The 25,729-nt window shown below is 48.1% G+C and overlaps 1 protein-coding gene across 1 annotated transcript; it reads left to right on the forward strand.

Moving 5' to 3' along the window:
* Nucleotides 1-905: 905 nt before the first annotated feature.
* CTSF (cathepsin F) lies at nucleotides 906-24,834 on the forward strand. The gene is made up of 14 exons (XM_060269826.1): nucleotides 906-1,137; nucleotides 4,573-4,695; nucleotides 6,799-6,874; nucleotides 8,464-8,573; nucleotides 9,773-9,848; nucleotides 10,477-10,590; nucleotides 11,619-11,764; nucleotides 12,917-13,013; nucleotides 13,427-13,507; nucleotides 14,438-14,557; nucleotides 16,359-16,423; nucleotides 19,357-19,447; nucleotides 21,036-21,094; nucleotides 22,463-24,834. The coding sequence occupies exons 1-14, from the start codon at nucleotides 931-933 to the stop codon at nucleotides 22,535-22,537; spliced, it is 1,440 nt and encodes a 479-aa protein (XP_060125809.1). The 5' UTR covers nucleotides 906-930; the 3' UTR covers nucleotides 22,538-24,834.
* The last annotated feature ends 895 nt before the right edge of the window (nucleotides 24,835-25,729 follow it).

Raw genomic sequence — 25,729 nt, forward strand, 5'->3', positions numbered from 1 at the left:
CTCTAGCCATCTGCTGGTTGCTGGCCTGATCCAACAGGGCTAGACATAGGTTCTTATGTGCTTTACCCCTGCACGGAGAGATTGTGGCAAGTTCAGAGAACAATATGCAAACATGGGCAGATGAATTTCATGTGGCAATCACTTGTGTTTTGGGACAGATAACAAGTGTCCATAGCTTGGATCTGTGGCACAGTGGAAAATCTGAGCTCGCCATTGTACAACAGGAAGATGTAGCCACACCCTGGCACCATTATGTATACAAGCACATGCCACTTTTCAGGTTGCTTGGCAGCCAGGTGTTTTAACTTATTGTTACCTTGTTTTCCTCCAGCTGCTGGCATCTAGTGTCCTGCTGCTTCTGTAGCTGGGCACACTTGATTCTCCCCGTTTTATGGTCACAATAACACTGTCCAGTATGATTAGGCTGACTGCCCCTCAAGACCACCCAGTGAAATTCATGGCCAAGTGGGATTTTGAATCCAGATCCTAGCCATCGAACCTCTGCCTCACACGGGCTCATGCATTGGCCCTTGTGGCCTGCAGATGCTCAGGGTGAGGGCGCTGCCTGTTCTCATCCCTGCGCCTCTCCTCACCCCACTGGGGGGAACTCTCCAGGTGTGCAGGAAGAGAAGTGTCCCCGTGTGACGTCACATGAGTGGGGGGGGCTGCGGGAGCGAGACCCCGCCCCTTTCTCCTGGAGGGAATGCCTGTGTTTTCCTAGAGGGAGAGGACCAAAGCCAAGGGCAGCTAGGGCGGTCAGATGACGCCGGGTTGGTGGGGCATGGCGGAGACACGCCTCCAGCCTCGTCGGCCAAGGGGACGCCACCCAATGCCCAGCCGTCTGCCCCAGGCCCCTCCCACTCTGTCCCAGGCCCCGCCCCTTCTCCCTCCACCCAGCAGCCGGCCCGACTCCCTTCAGTCAGAGCTAGGATGGCGCAGGCGTCGGCTGTTCCCTTTGTGCTGCTGCTCCTGCTGGGTGCCTCCACGGCGATGCCGGGGGGCGCCCGGGAGGTGGACGTGCGGAGCGGCCAGGCCCGCGAGGCGGCTCGCTTCGCCTTGGCCGAGACTTTCCAGAGCGACAAGGCGGGCTCCGGAGGTGGCCGTCGCCTTTGGACGCTGCGCTCAGCCCAGACCCAGGTGAGAGGCAGGTAGGCTGGGCGCAGGTGGAGGGGACGACGACTTTGGGGCTGGAAAAAATGAGGGGGAATCATGACTTTGAGGGGCACGGGTGCTAGGAGGGAGGGGACCTTGGGGCTGGAAGAACTGGATAGGGTTCAAGCACGTCGGGGGACTTTGGGGCTGGAAGAAGTGCGGGCTGTGAGGGCCTCGTGCCCCAAGTAGCCTCCATCCAAGTCCATTCATTGCGTTTATGTCCGTCCCCGTCCCCCTTTCTCCAATGAGTTCAAAATGGTGACCTACATGGTTTTTCTGCATCTCATTTAATCCCCATAACAACCCTGTGAGGCAGGGTAGGCTGAGAGACAATGACGGAGCTTACGGTTACACTACCACTGGCTCTCATGCCAGCCATTTTTGCCAATCTACCCCAGTACTGTGTGCTCTGTCTGGCAGCCCTTCTCCAGGGTCTTGGCTATGGGGTCTCCCCCACCCACCCACCCACCCACCTACCTCCTTGATACCTGATCCTCTAAGCTGGGGGTTTAACCCTGGACCTTCTGCATGCAAAGTGCGTGCTCTGTTTTGCCAAGGTACCCAGAAACCCCACCCCTTCCAGTCAAATTAATTTAATTTAGCTAACTAGTTAAGGCATTTGTACCTTTCCCCTCAGCTAAAAAGAATTCCAGAGCAGCTTATGTTCATTCAGTTAGAACAAGACCCTGCCTTTGGGATTACAGTCTAAATGACAGGTCGTCAGTGCTTTTTTTCTGGGAGTACCCAAGTGTACGCAGTACCAGAACCTTCTGTTTCCAAATGTTAAAAGTGTGGCACTTACTGTAACAGCGTCATGGTGAGTACCGGCACCGCACGTTGCCCAAGGAAGAAAATGTCCTTCACACAGTGCATGGTTAAACTATGGAACTCACTCCCACAGGAGACGGTGATGGGCACCAGCTTTCAAAGAAGATTGGACAAATTCATGAAGAAGGGGTCTGTCAGTGGCTACTAGCCACAATGGCTATGCCCTGCCTCCACAGCTTCTGAATACCAGTTGCTGGAAATCACAGGAAGGGAGAGTGCTCTTGTGCTTCCTGGTTTCCCTCGGGCATCTGGTTGACCCCTGTGAGAATAGGATGCTGCACTTGTGAAAAAGGTCCTGGAAGGGATGGGAAGTAAACCGAGACATAAATTCTTAAAATGAAATTGTAAGTTCCTGTAATGACCAGCTGCCATGGAAACAATTCAGGGCAAGAGGCTGAAGCAGCCTGCTACCATGTGACATTTGAGGGAGGGGAAGCCTGATGGCATCTGTGGAGAGTGTTTTCTCTACCCCCCCCCCCCGGCCCCGAGCTCCACAGGCATCCGAAGTGGCAAACGCAGGACTAGGAAGTGCAGAGGGCCAGGGAGTCTGCCGCTGAGGATGTAATTTTTCTTCTTGTTGTTCCCTTTGGGATCCTTATTGCTGTCCCGGGTGTCTTCTTGTTGACTATTAGAAGCACAATCCACTTAACTCTTAAAATAGTGGTGGCTTCCATCAAGCTAGACTGCTTTAACTGGTATACTGGCAGAGGGGGAGGGAATCTGCCTCCATCTGATTAGCTGGAGTCCTGGATAATTGATGCTGACCTGCAAGTAACAAAGCTCTGGGCCGAGGCTGTAACCATGCTGGAGAACTAGGTCAGTGACTAAGAGTAAGGCCAGCGGAATGCCCTTGCAGCTGGCAGTCAGCAAGAGAAAGTCAGCCCCATGCATTCCTGTTCCTCCCTCAGAACCAGGTTGCATCTGTTTAATTCTTCTCTGTACAACTGTGGTGCTGGCTCTCACAGAAGTGTTTTGGCCACAGTTGGCCTCAAGCCTCCAGTATTGTGCCTGGTTAGCTCTCTTAAGTGTGTGTGTGAGGCTTTATTTACTTCTTGGCTTTCATGAGAGCCTTTTGCTCACTGTTTGGGATTGTGAGACAGAGTCACATAAGAAGAGCCCTTCTGGATCAGGCCAGTGCCTTATCTAGTCCAGCATCCTGTTCTCACGGTAGCCAACCACTCTCTCATCTCCTATGGATTCCAGCAACTGGTATTCAGACGCATACTGCTCCTTTTAAGACAGCATCTTAAAAAGCAGAGACATCACCTTGCCGACAAAGGTCCGTATAGTTAAAGCTATGGTTTTCCCAGTAGTGATGTATGGAAGTGAGAGCTGGACCATAAAGAAGGCTGATCGTCGAAGAATTGATGCTTTTGAATTATGGTGCTGGAGGAGACTCTTGAGAGTCCCATGGACTGCTAGAAGATCAAACCTATCAATTCTTAAGGAAATCAGCCCTGAGTGCTCCCTGGAAGGACAGATCCTGAAGCTGAGGCTCCAATACTTTGGCCACCTCATGAGAAGAGAAGAATCCTTGGAAAAGACCCTGATGTTGGGAAAGATTGAGGGCACTAGGAGAAGGGGACGTCAGAGGACGAGATGGTTGGACAGTGTTCTCGAAGCTACGAACATGAGTTTGACCAAACTGCGGGAGGCAGTGCAAGACAGGAGTGCCTGGCGTGCTATGGTCCATGGGGTCACGAAGAGTCAGACACGACTAAACGACTAAACAACAGCAACTGCCCCTGAAGCAGAGCATAGTGATTGTGACTAGTAGCCATTGATAACCTTCTCTTCCATGAATTTGTCTAATCATCTTTTAAAGCCATCCATGTTAGTAACCATCACGGCCTCCTGTAAAAGTGAATTCCATAGTTTAACTATGTGCTCTGTGAAAGACTCCTTCCTGTTATCTGTCCTGAAGCTTCCACATTCAGTTTGATCGGATGCCCATGACTTCTAACGTGACGAGAGAGGGAGAAGAACTTTCCTCTGTCTACTTTCTCCATGTCATGCATAATTTCATAGACTTCTGTCACGTCTTGTCTTTTCTGTAAGCTAAAAAGTACTCAAAACGCTGCAACCTTTGTTCAGGGGGGAGTCATTCCATACCCTTGATCATTTCAGTTGCCCTTTTCTGAACTTTTCCCAACTTTACAGTATCCTTTTTGAGGTGAGGTGACCACAGACATGGCCAGCCAGCAAGAGACAGAATAGTCGCGTCCCTTTCTCTGTCTGTCAGGAATATTGCAATGCTGAAATATTTCCCAGTGTCAACAGTGTGCCAGGCAGTGGCTGTGTATCTTGTTTTTCCTTCATGACGTTCCTGTTCTATGCATGTATGGCTTGAGCTTGCAGTGTGAGCTTGTGGACCTCAAGTTTAAAGCCGGGCGGTGAACTTTTGAGTCCAGCCATAGTTATCTGCTGCCTCCTCCTACCAAACAAATCAACAACCAGAAAACCATTGAGGCCACTCTAGGTCCTTTCCAGTTTCTTCCGAACTGGTTTTGGCTCCTTGAAGGCAGTGAACATCATTGGGCAATTTCCCAACTTTTCCCGCTTGCCTGAGAGCTGTTCTTTCCTCATCTCCAGGTGGTGAATGGAATCAAGTACTACCTGGATGTGACTATGCTGCAGAGCAGTCAGTGCAGTGGGAAGCAGGCTGCGGGGCAAGATGCTCCTAGTTGCCTCACTCCAGAGGAGCCAGAACAAATGGTAAGAATCAGCATTGTACTTCTACTTTCTGGTTAAAAGCGGCAGGGGGAGTTCCAGCACACCTTCCATGTGCTGGGAACCTGGAGTCTGGTTCCCAAGGTATCCCAGCTTTGCATGGCTCTGTTGATTTCTCTTCTGAGTTTATAAAAAAAAAAACTTCTGGTAGCATCATGCAAAACTCATGGGGCTGCAACAGTTAGCACAGGCACTGGCGCATAATATCTGTTCCGCATTTGTAGGAAATCACTCTTTTAGTGTGGTAGCACCTACACTTTGGAGCTCCCTGCCAATTGATAATCAGGCTGGTGCCTTCACCGAACTCCCTTCAGCTCCTGGCTAAAAATATTTTTGTTTAGACAAGCGTGCGCAGATACCTTGAACATTGATATGTGTTTTAAGCTGTTTTTAATTCATCCCGATTTTAACTTTTTTGAATGTTTTTACTGGTAATTTTTATTGTATTCTTGTTTTTGTTTACCACTTTGAGATTTTTTTTTACAATCAAGTGGTATATACATTTATTGTTATTATTAATAATAATAATAATAATAATTTATTTGTATACCTTCCTTCACCCAAAGATCACAGGGCTGTTCACAACATAAAAATACAAAATGGAAACACAAAATGCATAATAAAGCAAAAACAAAACAAAACAAAAACCTCCTCTCCCACAGAAACATTTATCTCTATTCCAACAGCGCTACAAGTCCATGACATAGCTTCCAAGTTCTCCCTTTTTTTTAAGGGAAATTCCCTTATGCTGAATAGGCTTCCTCGTGAGAAAAGGGAAAACTTGGCAGCTATGGTCCATGAGTATGACCTCTGTGTGCATTAGGAAACAGGATGGGCCGAGACTGAGGGACACCAGAGGCTGGGACTCTGCAGAATCTTTCCCTGGCACCTCAGTTCCCCTGGAAGTGTGGATATGCAGATGGCAGTGAAGTGGGTTTTCTAACTCTCCCATCTCCAAACAGACCCTCCACCGGGACCTGTGGCTGGTGCAAAGTAGTTTGTCCAAATACGGTCTCCTCCTTCCAATGTGTTGGAGAAACGAGGGCAAGCTAGATGTCCAGGAGACGAATGGGGAAGTAGCAGGTCGTCACCCAGAAGCTTGGGAAGGTTACAGATTTGCTTTGGTCTGCATAAAGCAGCATGTTAACAGCAGTAAACATTGGTACTGTTGACTCAGACTTCTCATTATCAAGGCTACGGTCTCCATAAGCACATGCCAATTTCAGTTTGTCCCCCTGGGCCTCACATGTTTCTCTTGTGACCTGGCATCACCGAATCTCTTTGCATAAACTTCCCCTCAAACAAGGGCAGTTTGGTTTGGCTGGCCAGCCTGTCAGCTGACATGCCTCATGTAGCTCCAGGGGTTGGGTGCAGAGGAGGAAGATAGAGAGGATTGACATCACGTATACTGACTGGCACAATTGCTGTATCCAAAAGTTTCTCCTAGCCTTACCTGGAGATTGAACCTGGCGCGTTCTGTATGCAAGGCATATTGTCTACCTCTGAGCTGCGTAGATGGGCTTGATCCAGCAGGCAGGCTCTTCCTGAGATTCTTATGGTGTGCTCGGTCCCCCAGCTGAAGACTGAAGTGGTTGCAACCCAGGCGCAACTAGCCCTCAGTGCAAGATACACACAATGACCCCCTGGATAGGACTTATTTTCATGAGATCAGCCTCAATTAAGTTGCCAAAGGTCCTCCCAGTGAAGTGGCTGGTAGGGACAAAGCATCTCTGGTGCAAGATGAACGCCCCAAGGCACCTTACTGTTCATTAGGTCATAGAATCATAAGAGTCGGAAGGGGAACCTGTGGATCATCTAGTCCAACCCCCTGCAATGCAGGAATATGCAGCTGTCCCTTATGGGGATCGAACCTGCAACCTTTTGGGAGAAGGGCAGCCCTTTACTGCCAGAGGTCCTGGCTTCCTTTTGCCTCTTCTGATAGTCCAGTAGGCCCCATTTCCTCTCCTAGAGCAATATTTCTGATTTCCAGCCTTGCACCCATCTGCCGCACCCACCTTATCTGTGTGGCTTGTCCTGACTTTCTGTGCCTTGCTTGCCCTCCTAACCTTTTCTGTTCTTCCCTTCCAGTCATGTCACTTTCAGGTCTGGAGCCAACCCTGGGCAAACAGGAAGAGGCTGGTGAAGCAAGAGTGTCGCCTGGCTGGTAAGTCAGGTCTGGGTAGTCTGTCTGAAGCATTAAAAGCAGAAAATACAGTCAAGAAGGCAGGGCTCCCAAACCTTTGCATACTGTTGACATAAACAGTAGCTCCCTGAGCCAAGCTTTTCCTTCAAGGATATTGATTGTAAAAGCCAGCAGCAACCAGAACGGGTAAGATAACTCTTGTACCGGCCTACCTGTAGTTAAGACTTCCGCAGAATTCTCCTTCAGGCGGCAAATAGCCTTCACACTGTAATGCTCCATCCAGGTTGGACTCCTATCAGTGCAACTGAGCAAATGCAAGTAGCTTCAAAGCCATTTGGAATTCCTTCATCTGCGGCTGCCAACCATTCTTTGGCCCGTGGGGATTTACGACCGAGTGCCATGGGCGCCACCGAGCCTGGTTGCTTCTCTCTGCATCCTCTGCATCAACCCTCCTCTCAGAGTTCACACATATGCACTCTTTGCCTTTCCAAGGGATCTGGATAAAAGTCGACCCAATAATATTAATCTGAGGCTTGAAAAGCACATAGAGTTGGAAGAGGAAATGGGAAAGAGCGCCACTTTTCCAACTTCCTCCTCCTGTACAGGCAGCCCCCCCCCCTTTACACAGGATTTACGTTCTGAGGCACCGCATGCGTTGGTGAAATTGTGTATAATTGAAACCCATTGAAAAAGCCTGCAAGCACCCTGCTCACTCCACCCTACAGAGACATTTCAGTGACGTCTTTATGATGTTTCTGGGTTTGGCGCAATGCACATGTACACGGTTGCACACATATGGAATGTGCCTAAATGGGGGGTGGGGATGTTGCCTGTATGTACCTTTAAAGGGGGGGAACTGACCACCCTCACAGCCTCATGACCAAGTGGGTAGTGTGGGGAGGGGCTTTGTGGGGGCCAGGAGAAGATTGCAAGGCACTATGATGTTGATAAGGGTCCCAGGTGGCGCTGTGGGTTAAACCACAGAGTCTAGGGCTTGCTGATCAGGTCGGCGGTTCAAATCCCTGCAACGGGGTGAGCTCCCATTGCTCAGTCCCAGCTCCTGCCCACCTAGCAGTTCGAAAGCACACCAAAGTGCAAGTAGATAAATAGGGACCGCTCCGGCGGGAAGGTAAACGGCGTTTCCGTGCGCTGCTCTGGTTCGCCAGAAGCAGCTTTGTCATGCTGGTCACACGACCCGGAAGCTGTCTGCAGACAAACGCCGGCTCCCTCGGCCTATAGAGCGAGTTGAGTGCCGCCACCCCAGAGCTGGACCCAACTGGACCTGATGGTCAGGGGCCCTTTATGATGTTGATACCTGGATTTACATCATTTGCGAGATGGGTGTCTGTGTGTAATTGATACATGGCCTCACCTTTTCTCCCCAGGCACAATGAATCATTCATGGACATGAATCATTAAGGTGTAGGCTGCTGGGCAAAATATTTCCTTCTGCATATCTGGTTAAGCACATATTTCTGCTAGGTCTAATGGGAAGGATTGGGGGTTTATCTGATAGCCATTTAGAATGTAGGTGATGTTTGGAATATCCACTTAGTCTGGTGACTGAGTGTGGGATAGTAAATAAACACACACACACCTTGTTCTTGCAGAGCCATCGGAGGTAGTCCACGCAGCAAAACTGGGGGAGTGGGAAGTGTTCCGTCCGAAGGCACCTGCCAAGGAAGTCGAGGAGTTAGCTCAGGAAGAGAGGTTTCTGCAGGTGAGTGTCATTCATCTGCCTTTTGGAGCTGGGTGTGAACTCTCTTAGCAGGGCAAAGCAGGGCTGTGTTTCTGTTGATTGAGTTGTCTCTTCCTCTTCTTTCCGATTATACCAAAAGCATGTATATTTGTACCTTGGATCCCGAACACCACAAACCTGGAAGTGAGTGTTCCAATTTGTGAACTTTCTTTGGAAGCCAAACGTCTTCCGCAGCTTCCGATTGACTGCAGGAGCTTCCTGCAGCCAATCAGAAGCCACACTTTGGTTTCTGAACATTTTGAAAGTCGAACGGACTTCCAGAACAGATTCCGTTTGACTTCTGAGGTATGACTGTATACATTTGAGACAGGCACAATCTTCCAATTTTGGTCAAAAGTGGGCAGAATTCCTGTTTGTATGTTACTGATTCTAACATTAGGTAAACTGGATGGCTGATTCGTCTTGGGTACTTTGATATCATCTGCCTAAGATAACCTTCCTTCTGATACAGCAATAAAAAAAAAAGTAATTGGGTAGGGTACTCAAAGGTCAAATAAAGATGGACAGGTTTTTGGCAGGCTGGCATTTATTCATTGATTTCATAAAATGCCAGGAATCTGGTAGATCAGTTCCAACTATATATTAAAAAGTTTGGTCTTTTAAAGAGTAAGACAGGATTCATTGTAGAAGGGTTAGATTAATTAAGAAAAATGAAATGTGCATCTAATTAATGGAGTCCTTTGTTTAGATCAGGCATCCCCAAACTGCAGCCCTCCAGATGTTTTGGCCTACAACTCCCATGATCCCTAGCTAACAGGACCAGGTCGGGGAAGGTGGGAATTGTAGTCCAAAACATCTGGAGGGCCGAAGTTTGGGGATGCCTGGTTTAGATTATAGTTTATAAGAGACAATGAATGCTGTAAAGGAAAATAATAATAATAATAGCATATATTTATGAACATCAAATATTATGTTTAATAGGTTCTTAATGCTACTCGTAAAATATATTGGGTTAAAGAGATGTAATATTATGAGCTGGAAATACTGTTCATAGGAGGGAAGAGGGCTAATTTATATTTATGCCTTAATCTACATTCTTTCTGCAATACAGTTTGGAAAATAAAATAAAATCGCACTCTGCAGTTGGAGGCAGCAGCTCTGTTTCTGTGATTCAGTTCCTTGTGCATCAGTTTCTCAGTTCTGGATTCTTCCATCCCTAGAATGCCTCCACCCACCTGGTTCCCCTCTTCAAGGAGTTCTTGTCAACTTATGAGAAGAGCTACAAGGACAAGCAAGGTGAATGTTGGGAGAAGGAAACTGTCAAAGCAACAACATGCCTGGGCATGTTGGTAGGGTTGCCCTGTGTGGTGTAGTGGTTGGTCTAGGACCTGAACCTGACAGAGCTCAGAGTTCGAATCCCCACTCAGCCATGAAGCTCGTGGGATAACCTTGGGCTAGGTGCAGTTTCTCAAGTCTAATGTACCTCGCCAAGTAATTGTGGGGATAAAATAAGGAAGGCTGGGAGAACTGTGTAAGCCACCTTGAGCTCCTTGGAAGGAAAGGCGGGTATAAAATCAAGAAATAGATCTAAGCTGCAAGGGGCAGGCTAGCTTCTCAGCAGAGAATTCCTCTGATGTTCAGATTTTGTAGCAGGCATGACTGTGCTTGCTTGGGCTGTTGGGAGATGGGAAGGCAGAGGCATTGGGAAGGCCACAGGCTCCCCACCTCCCTTGTCTGTCTTCCAGTTTCTTCTGATCCAATTTGGCATCCCTCCACTCCTCGGAGCACACCAGCCCACATACACACTGCTGGCATTAGCATTCTGCATGTTAAGCATCCTTAAAGAACTGTAGGCATGACTGCTGATGGATAAGAATCAATACTCATCCTCAGTCCTTGTTTCCCTGTCCTCCTGCTCTTTTAGAAACCGAGAGGCGTTTCCGGATCTTTGCAGAGAATCTGGAGAAGGCCCAGCTAATTCAGGAACTGGATCAGGGCACGGCAGAATACGGTGTCACCAAATTCAGTGATCTGACAGGTAGGTGAGGACGGGGCAGGGACTCTCTTGCTAGCTTCCCCTCTGAATCGCGGAGCTACAGCATACCTGTGTCTGGTAGACCTGCCTTTGCCAACCAGGTGCCCTCCAGATGTTGCTGGACTAAAACGCCCATCAGGAGGGCACCAGGCTGAACAGGCTGCAGTAAACAAATGGCATTCTCTACAAAACTGCTGCCACTTACCGGTAGTCCTCACTGACTCCACTCTGCCACCCTCTCTGAAAAGGCTCCAGCTAACAGGTTAGCGTCTTGTCTTTATCCTGCAATGTGGTAAGTGTTACATATCCCAGCTTCCTTGGAAAGTGCAGGTGTCTCAAACCAGATCTTTTATTTTCACATTCAGTGACCCGCATTGAGGAACTGGGATAAGAAGCCCATAGAATACATTATCCAGATGTGTATATTAAAGGGTTTTTTTAAAATAAAGAGAATGAAACAAAATAAATAAAAGTAGCATAAAAGGGTAAAGGGACCCCTGACCATTAGGTCCAGTTGTGACCGACTCTGGGGTTGCGGCGCTCATCTCGCGTTATTGGCCGAGGGAGCCGGCGTACAGCTTCCAGGTCATGTGGCCAGCATGACAAAGCCGCTTCTGGCGAACCAGAGCAGCACATGGAAACGCCGTTTACCTTCCTGCTGGAGCGGTACCTATTTATCTACTTGCACTTTGACGTGCTTTCGAACTGCTATGTTGGCAGGAGCTGGGACCGAGCAACGAGAGCTCACCCCGTCATGGGGATTCGAACAGCCGACCTTCTGACTGGCAAGCCCTAGGCTCTGTGGTTTAACCCACAGCACCATCCGCTATGTAGCATAGAACAAAGCAAAATGGGCATCTAATGTTTTAAAAATTATAGCATGAGTCCCAAAGAGGAAAGATACAGATATGTATTTGTAGCAGGTAGGACTCGAGAACTTAAATCAACCAGGAAAGGTAGAGTGTCCTATTTTATGAAGTCTGGTGCTTTCGTCTTTTCATCGCACAATTTATCTTTCTCCTTTGTTTCAGAGGAGGAGTTCCGCTCTATGTACTTGAACCCGCTGCTGTCCCAGCTGCCTGGTCGGCCAATGAAAGCAGCCACCATCCCTAATGATCCACCCCCTGAAGCATGGGATTGGCGGGACCATGGGGCTGTCACGGGTGTCAAGAACCAGGTTGGTTTCCCTCCGCCCCACTATGGAAGCAGCTGCTTCCTCAAGGGGAACAGGTTAGGCTTAAAGTTTCCAAAGGGGATAAAAGTTCCACTGTCTCCCTGTGTGGGCTTGTTGCGTGAGGTTGGTGAGAAGCTGGAAGAAGGTAGTGACCCACCCTATTTTGTTTTGTTCTATGTAGGAATTTATATCCCAGCTTTGTATCAAATTGGGATGCAAGGCAGCTTTTTTGTTGTTTAGTCGTTTAGTCGTGTCCGACTCTTCGTGACCCCATGGACCATAGCACGCCAGGCACTCCTGTCTTGCACTGCCTCCCGCAGTTTGGTCAAACTCATGTTCGTAGCTTCGAGAACACTGTCCAACCATCTTGTCCTCTGACGTCCCCTTCTCCTAGTGCCCTCAATCTTTCCCAACATCAGGGTCTTTCCCAAGGATTCTTCTCTTCTCATGAGGTGGCCAAAGTATTGGAGCCTCAGCTTCACGATCTGTCCTTCCAGGGAGCACTCAGGGCTGATTTCCTTAAGAATGGATAGGTTTGATCTTCTTGCAGTCCATGGGACTCTCAAGAGTCTCCTCCAGCAGCTTACAACATCTAAAAAAGTCCTCATAAAATGAAAAGTAATAAAACTAATTGAAAGTAGTTAAAATACATCGAAACACATTTAGAACCAGCAGCTAAAGTACAGTTTGCCCCGACAACAGCATCTGCATCGTGCGATGCTTAGTTTTAAAAGGCCTGTCTGAATACAAAAGTCTTAGTCTGCCAGCAGAAGGATAACCAAGAGGGAGCCAGTTTAATCTCTCCTGGGAGAGGATTCCACAATATGAAAGCAGCCGCAGCAAAGGTTCTCTCTCGTGTCTCCACCAACCATGTTTCTGATATTGATGGGACCAAGAGAAGGTGCTCACCTGAGGATCTTGGCACCCGGAAAGGTTTATATAGGGAGTTGTGGTCATTCAGGAAGCCTGGTCCCAAGCCATATAGGGCTTTATAGGTCAGAACCAGCGCTTGGAATTGTGCCTAGAAGTGGACCAGTAACCAGTGAAGTTGTTTAACTGATGTAAGTTGCCTTCTTCCAGGCTGCTTCTGAATTTTCTCCTTTTTCATCTTATGGCCAGTTCACACTATCTGGAGTAACTCTTTCCTTTTCCCAGGGTTCCTGTGGCTCCTGCTGGGCCTTCTCTGTGACGGGCAACGTGGAAGGGCAGTGGTTCCTCCGCAATGGCACTTTGGTTTCCCTCTCTGAGCAAGGTAGGGAATTCTTTGAGGAGGCCTGGCCTCTCATGTTTGGATCTGGGAGCTTTCTGGGCAGCAGGGCTAAAACAAAACAAAAAAACCAAAACCCTGTGAAGTCACTGGATATCCCTTGTTTACACGGCTGCATTGACTCAAATGTTTTACAGGTGGAGGATGCTTGCATTCTCAAAGCATATTTTATTATTTTTTTGCTTTCATTTCCTTGTTATAACCCATCCTGAGATCACATATGGCGAGATGCAACTGCTTTGAGTTTTTTCTTCAATCAAGTGGCATATAAATTTTATGAAAGAAATGTCATAAAGAAATAAATTGGGAAGTGGGCTGACTTCAGGAGCAAGACCGGACATGCCTTTGGGTGCTCACCCTCTAGTTTCCAGCTGATCTGATTTCTGCTCCCTCCACAGAGCTGCTGGACTGTGACTCTGTAGACAAAGCCTGCGGAGGAGGACTTCCATCCACGGCCTACGAGGCTATCGAAGGGCTGGGTGAGTCGGCAAAATATAACTTGGTCTGCAGCTTGTTCCTCTGCATGTGCCTTGACAATAAGATGTTTTGAGTGTTCAGACACTTGTTTTCACAGCAATCTCTGAACTGGAGAAACTAGGTGCCTTGAGCACAGTGGTGCTGGAACTGCTGGTTTGTTCCTGAGGCTAAAATGTAACCGAGTTTTGTCAGTTGCGTTTAGAGCAGGGGCCCCCAGACTTACCCGGCTTTGGGCCGGTGCCTGCCGCGCCAATCGCGCAGCGGGCCGGAGGGCGGTCGAGTGCGCGCCCGTGCGCATGCGCGCACACACTTACTGGCGTGGTGGCGCGCTTCCAGGTCGGAAAAATCGCCAAAAATCGTTTGTGTGCATGCGTATGGGCCTCCCCCAACCCGGAAGTGCACCAGAAATGACCTCTTTTGGGTCGGGAGAGGCCCATACGCATGCGCACAAACGATTTTCAACGCTTTTTTCCGATCTGGAAGCGCGCCGCCACACTGCGCGCCGTAAGAGCGGGCGGCGGCAGCGGGCGGCGGGGGTCGTCGCGGACCGGATTGATGCCAGATCCTTCCCTTTTAGAAAAAATCCATTCCCTCTTTCTTGGGGCAAACCCTAAATTTTTCAAGAGTGCAGATGCTACCTTTACTGCAGTTCCCCACAGTGAGGTTGGAAGGCGCTCTGTTTGTTCAGCTGTTTGATGACAAATGCAAAGTCCCTCTTCAAAACTGCTGGATTCTAGCTGCTGTTGTTCCTTGCTGCTTTTATTGTTGGAAGCTACCTCTGGAAGTATTATTAGGGCATAATAAATGTGTGTGGTGTTTTTAAAGCCACTCTTAGATCCTTATTTTGCACATCAAGAGCCCCGCCTGTTCACGGTTTTCCTTGCCAGGTCATCACCTTCCTTGGTCTTCCTGATTCTCCTCTTCTTCCCCAGGCGGCCTGGAGACAGAGCGCGATTACAGTTACGAGGGGTTCGCGCAGAAGTGCGGCTTCTCCAAGGATAAGGTGGCCGTTTACATCAATAGCTCCATAGCAATCTCCCGGGATGAGACAGGTACATGTCTGAGACCATGGTTTGGGGTGCCAGTTAGTGAATCAAATTGTGGGCCTCTTAATACCTAGAGAGATCTGGAACCCTCTGCTGTGGAATGAGGAAGGCCACTTGCTACTGCCTAGAGCAGGGACCCAGGTGGCGCTGTGGTTAAACCACTGAGCCTAGGGCTTGCTGATCAGAAGGTCGGCGGTTCGAATCCCTGTGACGGGGTGAGCTCCCGTTGCTTGGTCCCAGCTCCTGCCAACCTAGCAGTTCGAAAGCACGTCAAAATGCAAGTAGATAAATAGGAACCGCTCCGGCGGGAAGGTAAACGGCGTTTCCATGTGCTGCTCTGGTTTGCCATAAGCGGCTTTGTCATGCTGGCCACATGACCTGGAAGCTATACGCCGGCTCCCTCGGCCAATAATGCGAGATGAGCGCGCAACCCCAGAGTCGGTCACGACTGGACCTAATGGTCAGGGGTCCCTTTACCTTTACCTTTTAGAGCAGGCATTGGGTAAACTTTCCCAGCCTCAGGGCTGCCTTCCCTCTTGGCCAATCTTCCAGAGGCCACATGCCAGTGGTATGTGGGGCCAGAGGCAAAAGTGGGCAGGGCAACAGATGTGACGGAAGTCAGCCATGTAAGAATTGATGGAGATAGATATAGATCTAGATGATATAGATATTGATATATATGAAAATATTTATATGTCGCAAATCATAAAAGAAAAGCAATGTACAATAATAACTATATAATATAAAAACACATTTATGATCAGATACCATCATCTAAGTGTTATGGAAAGATGCCTTCTTAATTGGGTATCCCTGGTTTCACATATGGTCAGTTTTTGTTCTTAACTATGGGTATCCCTGGTTTCACATATGGTCAGTTTTTGTTCTTAACTATGGGGAAATAAGAGAGGTTAGAAGGGTTAGCAAGTACTTGGCCTAACCCAGGATCAGCTGCCCCCCTCTTTACCCCTAAGATAAAAAGAAGGAAAAGGGGGCAAAATGGCAAGACACAAGGGTACCAGCTGCTATATTTCTAAGAGAAGAAGAAGAAGAAGAGTTTGGATTTGATATCCCGCTTTATCACTACCCAAAGGAGTCTCAAAGCGGCTAACATTCTCCTTTCCCTTCCTCCCTCACAACAAACACTCTGTGAGGTGAGTGGGGCTGAGAGACTTCAGAGAAGTGTGACTAGCCCAAGGTCACCCAGCAGCTGCATGTGAAGGAGCGGAGATGCGAACCCAGTTCCCCAGATTACTAGTCTACCTCTCTTAACCACTACACCACACTGGCTCTCAGCGAGAAGTTCTCAGCGGGTGTTTAAAAAGAGCTGGCTGCTGAATTTCTGTTAGCAGAGAGGTATTATCATGGTCCAATAACACATTCTGGCCAAGAAAAAACACAGGGCAGGGTCAGAGAGACTTGTGGCCTTTGGGATGGATTTAGAGGCACCCCAGGCCTGCCCTAGATGTTCTCTGGACTTGATAGGTACCCTTCTTGCTGCTTTTGTGGCTAAGAAACATCCAAGGCCACACATTTGGTACTTAACAGCTTCTCTGCTGAGCTGTCCTGCTCAGATCTCTTGTCCTACCTGCTGCCACCATGCATGGGTGTAGGAAGTCCAACCAAGGCCAGGGAGAGAGGCAGCGTATCAGTATCTCAAATGCATGGCGATCCACATGTGTAAAATGCTTTCGTTTTCTGGGGCAGGGCCTGCAGTGCAGCTCCCATAAGCTCCCTCTCCTTCTCTCATATCTCTCTGCATCATAGAATGGCCTTGCATATTAACCAGTCACCTTCTCCGTTGCAGAGATCGCTGCCTGGCTGACTAAGAACGGCCCTATCTCCATTGCTCTGAACGCCTTTGCCATGCAGGTGAGGGAGCCCCTGGAGGGAACATGCTTCTTTTCCCATGCTGCAAGCAACAGAGGTCACCCTTTTGGTCAAAAAACATTTTCCCCTCGCATCATTTGTTGAGCGGGTGGGGAGCAAAATGAAAACCTCCCTAAAAAATCACAGCGGAGGAACAGAAATTTCTACGCAAGTTTGAGCTGGGAGCTGCCGCTTATCTACATTAACTTTGTGATGTGACCATAGGTTTTCCATTTTCCCTTGCTTTTTTAAACTTTAAAAAAAAGAGAGAAAAGAAATCCTGGGGTACCTTTGGAGCTCTGCCACCTCCTGCCCTGTTGCATCACTCCCAAGGCATTCTGGGAAGTGTCCGGCAGGAAGCAATGCGAGACTCTCTGCACAGCTTTCTGGCAGCCACACTTCCTGGTGGAACCCAGTTAGGTAAGTGGCAACTCCCCTCTTCCCCCCTGAAAAAAAGTGTCTCTTGTCTTCAGAGGGATTATACTTTTGGAAAATGCTGGTGAGAATTTCACTCTAGAATGCTTCTTTCCTCATGGACACATTGAACAGATGCAGTGTGCTATGTAAATTGGCTTTGGTGTTGCAGCTGTGGGGAAAAAGGGGTGAATTCCAATTTAACCCGACTTTCCTTAATACACAGACAACTGTATGAGCGCCGATTAAATTATCTAGCTAATTACTTAAAAACGTTAGAAAATCCGAGATATCGGTGGGCCTTCACTAGGGCTCGTTTCAATGCTCTACCCTCGGCGTTGTTAACTGGTAGATATCTCCAGATCCCGGTAGAACAGAGACTATGTCCTTCTGATAACAAGGAGATTGAATCTATAAGTCATGTCCTCCTGCATTGCACATTGTATCGAGACATGAGGAAGGAGTTAATTGAACCCTTGTTAAAAAACTTACCAGGCCGCTCAACTGAAACGCTTACTAGATACCTACAGTGGAACCTCGGTTTATGAACACCTCGGTTTAAAATTTTCAGTTACAGGTAGGTAGCCGTGTTGGTCTGAGTCGAAGCAAAATAAAAAAATTCCTTCAGTAGCACCTTAAAGACCAACTAAGTTTATATTTTGGTATGAGCTTTCGTGTGCATGCACACGAAGTGTATCTGAAGAAGTGTGCATGCACACGAAAGCTCATACCAAAATATAAACTTAGTTGGTCTTTAAGGTGCTACTGAAGGAATTTTTTTATATGAATTTTCAGTTTATGAATGCCGCGGACCCATCTGGAACGGATTAATTCACTTTCCATTACTTTCAATGGGAAAGTTCACTTCAGTTTATGAATGCTTCGGTTTATGAACAGACTTCCGGAACCAATTACACCCATGCTTCGGGTTAAGTACGCTTCAGGTTGAGTACTCCGCAGACCCGTCCGGAACGGATTAATCCACTTTACATTACTTTCAATGGGAAAGTTCGCTTCAGTTTATGTACTCCGTGGACCATCTGGAATAGATTAATTCACTTTCCATTACTTTCAATGGGAAAAGTTCGCTTCAGTTTATGAACACTTCAGTTTATGAACAGACTTCTGGAACCAATTGTGTTCATAAACCGAGGTACCACTGTACTAGCAGATTTTAATCTAGGGTGTACTAAGAATGTAGCTAAATTTTGTTACTACGCGTCAAGACTAAGACACGCCGTGACATCAATCAATAACAGTGATAAAGCCGCCTATTAATTCATAGCGGATAACAGTGAAAGGGAACTATCCCTCATTAAATTTTAACCTAATTTTAATTTAAAATAGGATTATGAAGCAGTATTGCTCAAAGATGATACTTAAGAACTATCTATTTTATGTATTATTGGTTTTTTTTCTTTTGCTGGTCTATGACCGTAATAAAGATATTATTATTATTATTAAGGGGTGAATTCCATGCTAGGGGGCCATAGGGTCATGGAGCTGGATGGGAGCCCAAGGGTCATCTAGTCCAACCCCCTGCAATGCAGAAATCTCAGCATCCTTGACAGATGGGCCCATCTAACCTCTGCTTTAAAAACCTTTAGGGAAGGAACTGAAAATAAAGGTACCAATATCATAAAGCCATTGTGCATGTGTGACCAGGCTTTGAAATACGGTGTAAAGTTTTTGCTTTTGCTCGCCTTGCAAAGAATATTGTTGAGATGGGAAAAGCATGGGAAAGGGCAACCAAAATGATCTGGGCACCTTTCAGAGAAGATTACGGCGTTTGGGGCTCTTTAGCTTAGGAAAACCGCGCGAGAGAGAGTGATGCATGGAATTTTGCACAGTGTGAACCAAATGGAGAGAGTGGGATTCCCCCCCTCTCTTTCTCTTATTATACTAGGACTCAGAGCCATCCCTGATTCAGGACAGGCAAAATAAAGCCCTTCTCCACACAGAAATAGAACTTTCGAATTCGCAAGCGCTAAATGCAGCAATGGCCACTTATGTGACCGGCTTCAAAAACGCAGGTTAGACAAATTCAAGGAGAATAAGGCTGGCAACAGCTGCTGGCCATGATGGTTATTTTCTGCCTCCGCTTCTTGGGAGGCAGCATGCCCCTGAATACCAGCTGAATCGCAGGCAGAGAGTATTGCTGTTGTCTTGGTGAGCTTTCTGGTTGATCACTGAGACACTGTCTGGTCTGATCCGGCAGCTAGCCCTGCTTGCATTTCTTTGACACGGCTTACTCTGGTTCCAAATTCGAATTGGCCTAGTCCAGTTTTTGTTGCTGATTGAGAGAGGGAGGGCTGAACACGAGGGAACAGATCCGTTCAGAGAGGCAAGGACTCCTCGCAGCTAGGACACATTTTACTGTCTAAGTAGCTTCACACATAGACCTTCATGCCCTCCCAAATTTCCTGAAGGCCCAAACATTGCACAAGGTGTAATATGTATGTATTAGGTTGTTTGGAGTCCAGGATTGTCTCTGATCCCTTTTCCCTTCTTCCCCTGTCCAGTTCTACAGGAGGGGAGTTTCCCACCCCTTCTTCCTGCTCTGCAACCCCTGGATGATTGACCACGCAGTCCTCTTGGTGGGCTACGGCACACGTAAGTGGCTACTTTTATTTCCGGGGGGGGAGGGAGTGCCCCCAAAACGTGAAGGTGGGGAGATTCATTCTAGAATCTCCATTCCTCCACCCTGCAGTTTAGCGTTCAGAAGTGGTCTCCATCTGTGTTCAATAAGCTTGCTTTACTTTGTTCTTTCTAATTTATTTGCGTGACCTATCTAAAACATTTTTTTGTGCCACCCTACCTCCTTTCTGAGGGACGCTGGTGGCGCTGTGGTCTAAACCACTGAGCCTAGGGATTGCCGATCGGAAGGTCAGCGGTTCAAATCCCCGCGATGGGGTGAGCTTGCGTTGCTCAGTCCCAGCTCCTGCCAACCTAGCAGTTCGAAAGCATGTCAATGTGCAAGTAGATAAATAGGTACCACTCCAGCGGGAAGGTAAGCAGTGTTTCCATGAGCTGCTCTGGTTTCTCCAGAAGCGGCTTAGTCATGCTGGCCACATGACTTAGAAAAACTGTCTGCGGACAAACGTCGGCTCCCTCGGCCAGCAAGGGAGATGAGCACCGCAACCCCAGAGTCATTCGCGACTGGACTTAACTGTCAGGGGTCCTTTACCTTTACCTTTTTACCACCTTTCTAAAATGCTCAGACAAAGAGTTTAGAAAAAAGCAGATGAAACTTTAATTTACCTTAAAGCTTGCTCAGTTAAAACCTACTCATGTCTGGGCAAAATATATTAGAGCAGTTTTACCAGCGCTGGCACCTGATGTTTGTCTGATCTAAGTCCTTAGTTCTCTTTATTCCCAAAGTTTTGCTTCAGACTTCCCAGTTGTAACAGGTGTGACTAATAGAGGCTGAAGGAGAACTATAAGTGGGGAGTTTCCTTTCTTGTGATAGATGTTCAGAAGTGGGCAGGGAGTGGTGGGTGGATGGATGGAGGCAGGGGCATAGGAAGTGGGGGGCGGGTCGCCCCGGGTGCCACTCTGGGGGGGGGGAGTGACAAGATGGCCCCTGCCTCCCCCCAGCTGTAGAGCGGCTGAGGGCACGCGCAGTCCGTATGGGTGCCGTCGCACGGCATCCGTATGGGCTGCCTCTTGCACAGCGACTGTATGGGCTGCTGCGCATGCGCACTCCTTACAGGATGCCGCACATGCGCATTCCATACGGGCTGCCCCGCCCCGGGTGCCGGTGAGGGTTCTCCTGCCACTGGATGGAGGAAGCAGGAAGGGTCAAGAATGAATTCCTTCCTGCTTGCAAAAAGCTGCTGGCTTCCATCCAAGGATGGTGCAGAAATCAGGTCCGTCTTAAGCCACTTCAAGAGACCGATGAATTGAGAGAAAGGGGGGTGGATCTCTCTTGAGCAGGCATCCCCAAACTTCGGCCCTCCAGATGTTTTGGACTACAATTCCCATCATCCCTGACCACTGGTCCTCTTAGCTAGGGATCATGGGAGTTGTAGGCCAAAACATCTGGAGGGCCGCAGTTTGGGGGTGCCTGCCCTTGAGGGATAGATGGAGGATTTTATAAAAATTTATATGCTGCTTTGGAAAAACAACAACCCCAAAGCGGTTTACTGCTTGCTCTACCCCTGATGACTCTCTTTCTGTTTCCACCTGTATGCACACACAGGGGGCCGTACTCCATTCTGGGCGATCAAGAACAGTTGGGGAGAGAACTGGGGAGAGAAGGTAAGCATTCTTCCAAACTCAGATGGGCGACCTTTCCCCCACTCTTGGCAATCTCTGTTCGCATCGTAAGGAAGGGGCTGATACACTGAAAGCTCATGAGTCAGGCTTGGCTTTCTCCTCAGTGTAACTGCCTGCTGCCGACCCCCTAACCCAGTGTCTCTTTGCTTGACAACGCTTTTGAGGCAAGGAGGAGCCGGTGCCAGGGTATGGCTGACTTCTGCTTACATTGTGCTGGCCAATGACCTGCTCGTGTGCAGGCAGAAGGCAGATATTTTTATATTTATTTCACAAAATGTAAGCTCTGTACAATCACATTTTATGTAGAGGTTCGAGCCCAAGGGTTCTGCATATGCACGAAAATTGAAGTATGGCAGATGGGGAGAGATAATCCCCAGAATCCCCAGCAAGCAGGGCAGAGAGCTCTTTCCGCCCCAGGTAACTGCAAGTGGACCCAATGCAAAAAGAGCTCTTAAGCTCTCCATCTTGCTTAGGACTTGACTTGCACAAATTCAACCAGCTCGCCTTCAATCACGTATGGTTGAAACTTAACTGCGTGTAAGATGTGATCATACTGTGGAACTGCTTGATTGTAAAAAAAATCTCAAAACAGTTTACAGAAAGGATATACAGTGGTACCTTGTGTTGCGTACTTAATCTGTTCCAGAGGTCCATTCATAACAGGAAACCTCTCGTAACGTGAGGCGTGCTTTCTCTAATGGCGCCTCCCGCTGCTGCCGCGCCGCGACTTCCGCTCGCATCCCGGGGCAAAGGTCGCAACAAGGGGCATCTACTACCGGGTTAGCAGATCGCGTAACCCGCAGCATTCGTAAAACCGTCAATGAAAACTGCCAAAACCAGCTTTTAAAAACTTTACTACAAACAATTAAAAACACATTCTACATATTTGGCTAGGTTTCTGTAAACAAAAAAAGGTTTTCGAAGGCACTGAGAAGAGTACAGGGAAGGTGTCTGCCTAGTGTCAATGGGCAGGGAGTTCCGAAGTGTAGGAGCTGTCACAATAAAAGGTCTATTTCTTACAAATGTGCAACAGGTATTATGTGGCATCTGTAACAATACCAGTTTCACAGATATAAGTGGGGTGAGGTGATCTCGCAGGTAAACTGGGTAGCAAATGGTCAACTAGTGCAGATCTCTGACCAGAGGTGTTATATGCTGATGGTGTCCTGTCAGTAATTGTGCTGCAGCATTCTGCACTAACTGCAGCTTCCCGATCAAGCACAAGGGGTGCCCCACAAAGAGTGTGTTGCAGTAAGCCAATCTTGAAGTAACCAATACTGTGTGGCTAGGCTTTCCTGGTCAAGGAAGATATGTGCTACTTACTGACAATTGTCCCGTGTTTCTTTTCAGGGCTACTACTACCTGTACCGTGGCAGCCACGCCTGTGGCATGAACTCAATGTGCAGTTCTGCAGTGATAGAGTAAGCCTCTCGGGCCCCTTGGCTGCCTCTGGTCCAAATCATCAACTTGCTGGCTTTCCACCCAGCACCAAGATGAAGATCGGAGCACCTTCCCTGTACATAATTCCGACCCTGTTTACCAATTTCCCTTTCCAAATAGCCCTGGTTAGGCCTAGTGCATAACTGAGAAGACCTGGCCCCTGCTTCTGCCTGCTGCTATGAATGGTAGAGATTGGAGGTAGCATGTCCTAGGATAGGACCTTAACCTTGCTGAGATCCTTCAACCAGGCCAGGATTGTGTTTAAAGGGTGCTCCCCTTTCCAGTAGGAGCAGATTCCTTTCCCCAACCCTCAGTGAAGGGGTACTTGGTGCCTGGGCAGATGCACAGAGGATGGTGAAGGGGACTTGCTCCTCTGAAATGGTTAGGTCATCAGCTGCTGCTCGCTGTGAGCTTCCTCTTTTACCTTGGTCCATCTTGAGCTGCTTTTGGAAGGCAGACTGGGAATTGGAGCTGGGGAGGAAGGGGCAGCGATCGAACTACCAGCTCCCATCCCAACACCCTCTCCAAAAAGCAGGTCTCATTACTGTTTCCTAACCATGGGCCTCTTAAATTTGGGCCATAGCTCAGTAGAAGAGCACCCACTTTGCACGCAAAAGGTCCCAAACAGTTATAGAATCTCATACAGTCCTGGAATTGTAGAGTTGGAAGGGGACCCAAAGGGTCATTTAGTCCAACCCTCCAATCCTCAGGAGGCAGGGCTAGGGAAGGCCCCTCTCAAGTTGAAGAGCTGCTGTGTAGATGGACAGCAGACAGTCTGACTTGCTCTAAGGCCAGCTTCCTGTCTCCATACAACTTCGGGAACTAGCTAGCATTTAAGACAAGATGCTCCAATGAACTTCACAACTCACACAAGCCCCCTTAAATAAGTGCAGGTGAATTTTCCCTCCGTTGTGGAGACGAGGGGAGCACATTTAACACGCTTATTTCCCAGGAAGTCAGGGGCTGCTTCTTTTTGCACTCTCCAAGTCTTCCCGCCCCCCTTAGGAATTGTAGCACTGATAAATGCCCCCCCCAATGGGGTACCCTTGTTTCCGTTAGCTCAAGTCTTCCTCTGCTTCTGGAAGACTTGACATGGTGGAGTCACAGCCATGCAAGACAGTCTTGCCTGGGGCTGGGCGGCTCCGCTAGCCTGTAGGGAAAGTAACCATTCCAGTATTGGTCAGCTTTTGCACTTAGATGCCATGAAGCCCTTCTCCCTGCACCCACTACAAAAAAAGAGGTCAAACCCAGCCCACATTTTTTTTAGCTTTAGCTGACCTGTATTAATGTTTGTTGCTAGAATGGAAATGTTGGTGGAAGGTTTGACGGCAATGCTGAGAGGTGATCCCTAGCTTGGTCAGTCCTAAGCACCACCTACAATGCAAAAGACCTTCTCCTCCAAGGAATCCTACTTGAGTATTCCTCCCCCCCCCGCACCGTTGCACTGAAGGCTTTTGAGGAGTGGATGGCATAACTAGCACTTGCAAAATGGTTGCTATAGAACAGGCATCCCCAAACTTTGGCCCCCCCAGATGTTTTGGACTACAATTCCCATCATCCCTGACCACTGGTCCTGTTAGCTAGGGATCATGGGAGTTGTAGGCCAAAACATCTGGAGGGCTGCAGTTTGGGGATGCCTGCTATAGAAAGTGTTTTTCCTTTGATTGCTGCTCTGAACACCCCACCCCACCCTGAAAAAGCTGTTTCCCCTTAAGGGACTCAAATCTCAGCCAGAATGGCTTGAAAGTGGCTGCAAAAAAAAAAGTGTTTCTGGAAGACGCAGCTACTCAGGTGGCTGTGCCTTCTGTCTGTTACTTAAAAGATGCAGCCTTTGGTGTTTCTGTAATTTGCACACTAATAAATATTGATGGACTCTGAACTAAAGTGTCGTGTGTGTTTCAGGGGTGAGGGCAGTGTGACGCCTGGAGTCTTGAGGGAGGGAGACTAGGTTTACCTCCTGCTAAGTACTCCTGAGCAGGTCTTGCCAGCATCCTTCCAAGGCGGATGAGAGACAAAGGGGGTGAGAAATCATCAGAACAGGCTTATCTCAGAGGCAGTGCTTTTTTTTCTTTAAACAAACGTTCAGGGGTACTCTCATTTTCTTACTCATATTGAAATACTGCCCCTCAATGAGGCCAAACTTAGATTCACAGAATGTTTAGGGTATGCAAATGGCCAGGAAAAAAAAACACTGCTCAGAGAAGTGGTGTCAGCATTGACACTGACTTCCAACAAGATTTCGCTGGAAATTTACACAAATGCCAGGGGCGGGAAGGTTGTCCATGGGGGTGCTGCCTCAGGGGCTTCTGCCACCAGAGGCAGCTGCTTCACCTTGCCTTGAGTGGGCCAGGTCTTCATTCCACTGTTGAACAGCTCTTACCATCAGAAAGTTCTTCCTTGCCATTTGAAGCGATTGGCTTGGGTCCTGCCCTCTGGAGCAGCAGAAAACAAAGCTTGCTCCATCTTCCATGTGGCAGACCTTCAGATATTTGAATCCATCCTCCTGAATATTGATCGCCGCTGTCATGGGTGACACTTAACAGTCTACAGAGGGCTTGGGAAGATGGACTGGCTTTGGAGAAACGTGAACAAACATTGCTACGCAGTCCAAGGCCGGCTTAAAAATAACAGCTTAAATATAAAAGGCAGCATTTAAAGTGCTCTTTCGATGGCATTATCCACCCTAAAGCTCCACTTCGTTAGCAATTCAATCTTACCCCATATTGAAGAGATGGTGGCACTGTTGGCTCTCATGCTCATGTGAGCATCACATGAGCATCACAATTTTTGTTTTAGCTCCTGCTTCAGCTTTGGAAACATTAGCAGCACATGATGAGTTAGTTGTGGTGTTACTAGCAACAGCTTGTATGAAAATAAAGCCTTTCAATGGAAAACACCAGGGAACCTTTGGGTGAAAAGATGGACGGGCAAGAGTTTGAGAAGTGGCTTTGTCTGAAAAAGCTGATGCCACATGGAATTGTGTATGTTGAGATTCCTGTATTATAGTTGGTTGGACCAGACGACCCTCATGGTCCCTTCCAACTCCACAATTCTGCATCTGGTTCCCCTTCGTTTCCATACGTGACCAGATCTGCACCAACATAGTCCCCCCCCCCCAACAACCACTCAAGTTTCTCTTTGGGGAGGTTGTTTAGGACAAAACGGATGCTTTGGGTT

This window comes from Zootoca vivipara, chromosome 17, assembly GCF_963506605.1.
Source record: "Zootoca vivipara chromosome 17, rZooViv1.1, whole genome shotgun sequence".
Classification (NCBI taxonomy): Eukaryota; Metazoa; Chordata; class Lepidosauria; order Squamata; family Lacertidae; genus Zootoca; species Zootoca vivipara.

What these genes read in the sequence shown, in the direction of transcription:
- CTSF (XM_060269826.1), top strand. Translation starts at nt 931, where the DNA reads ATGGCGCAGGCGTCGGCTGTTCCCTTTGTGCTGCTGCTCCTGCTGGGT. An exon ending in GAGCTACAAGGACAAGCAAG is followed by an intron (nt 9,849 to 10,476) that starts GTGAATGTTGGG and finishes CTGCTCTTTTAG; the next exon opens with AAACCGAGAGGCGTTTCCGG. An exon ending in TCACGGGTGTCAAGAACCAG is followed by an intron (nt 11,765 to 12,916) that starts GTTGGTTTCCCT and finishes TCCTTTTCCCAG; the next exon opens with GGTTCCTGTGGCTCCTGCTG.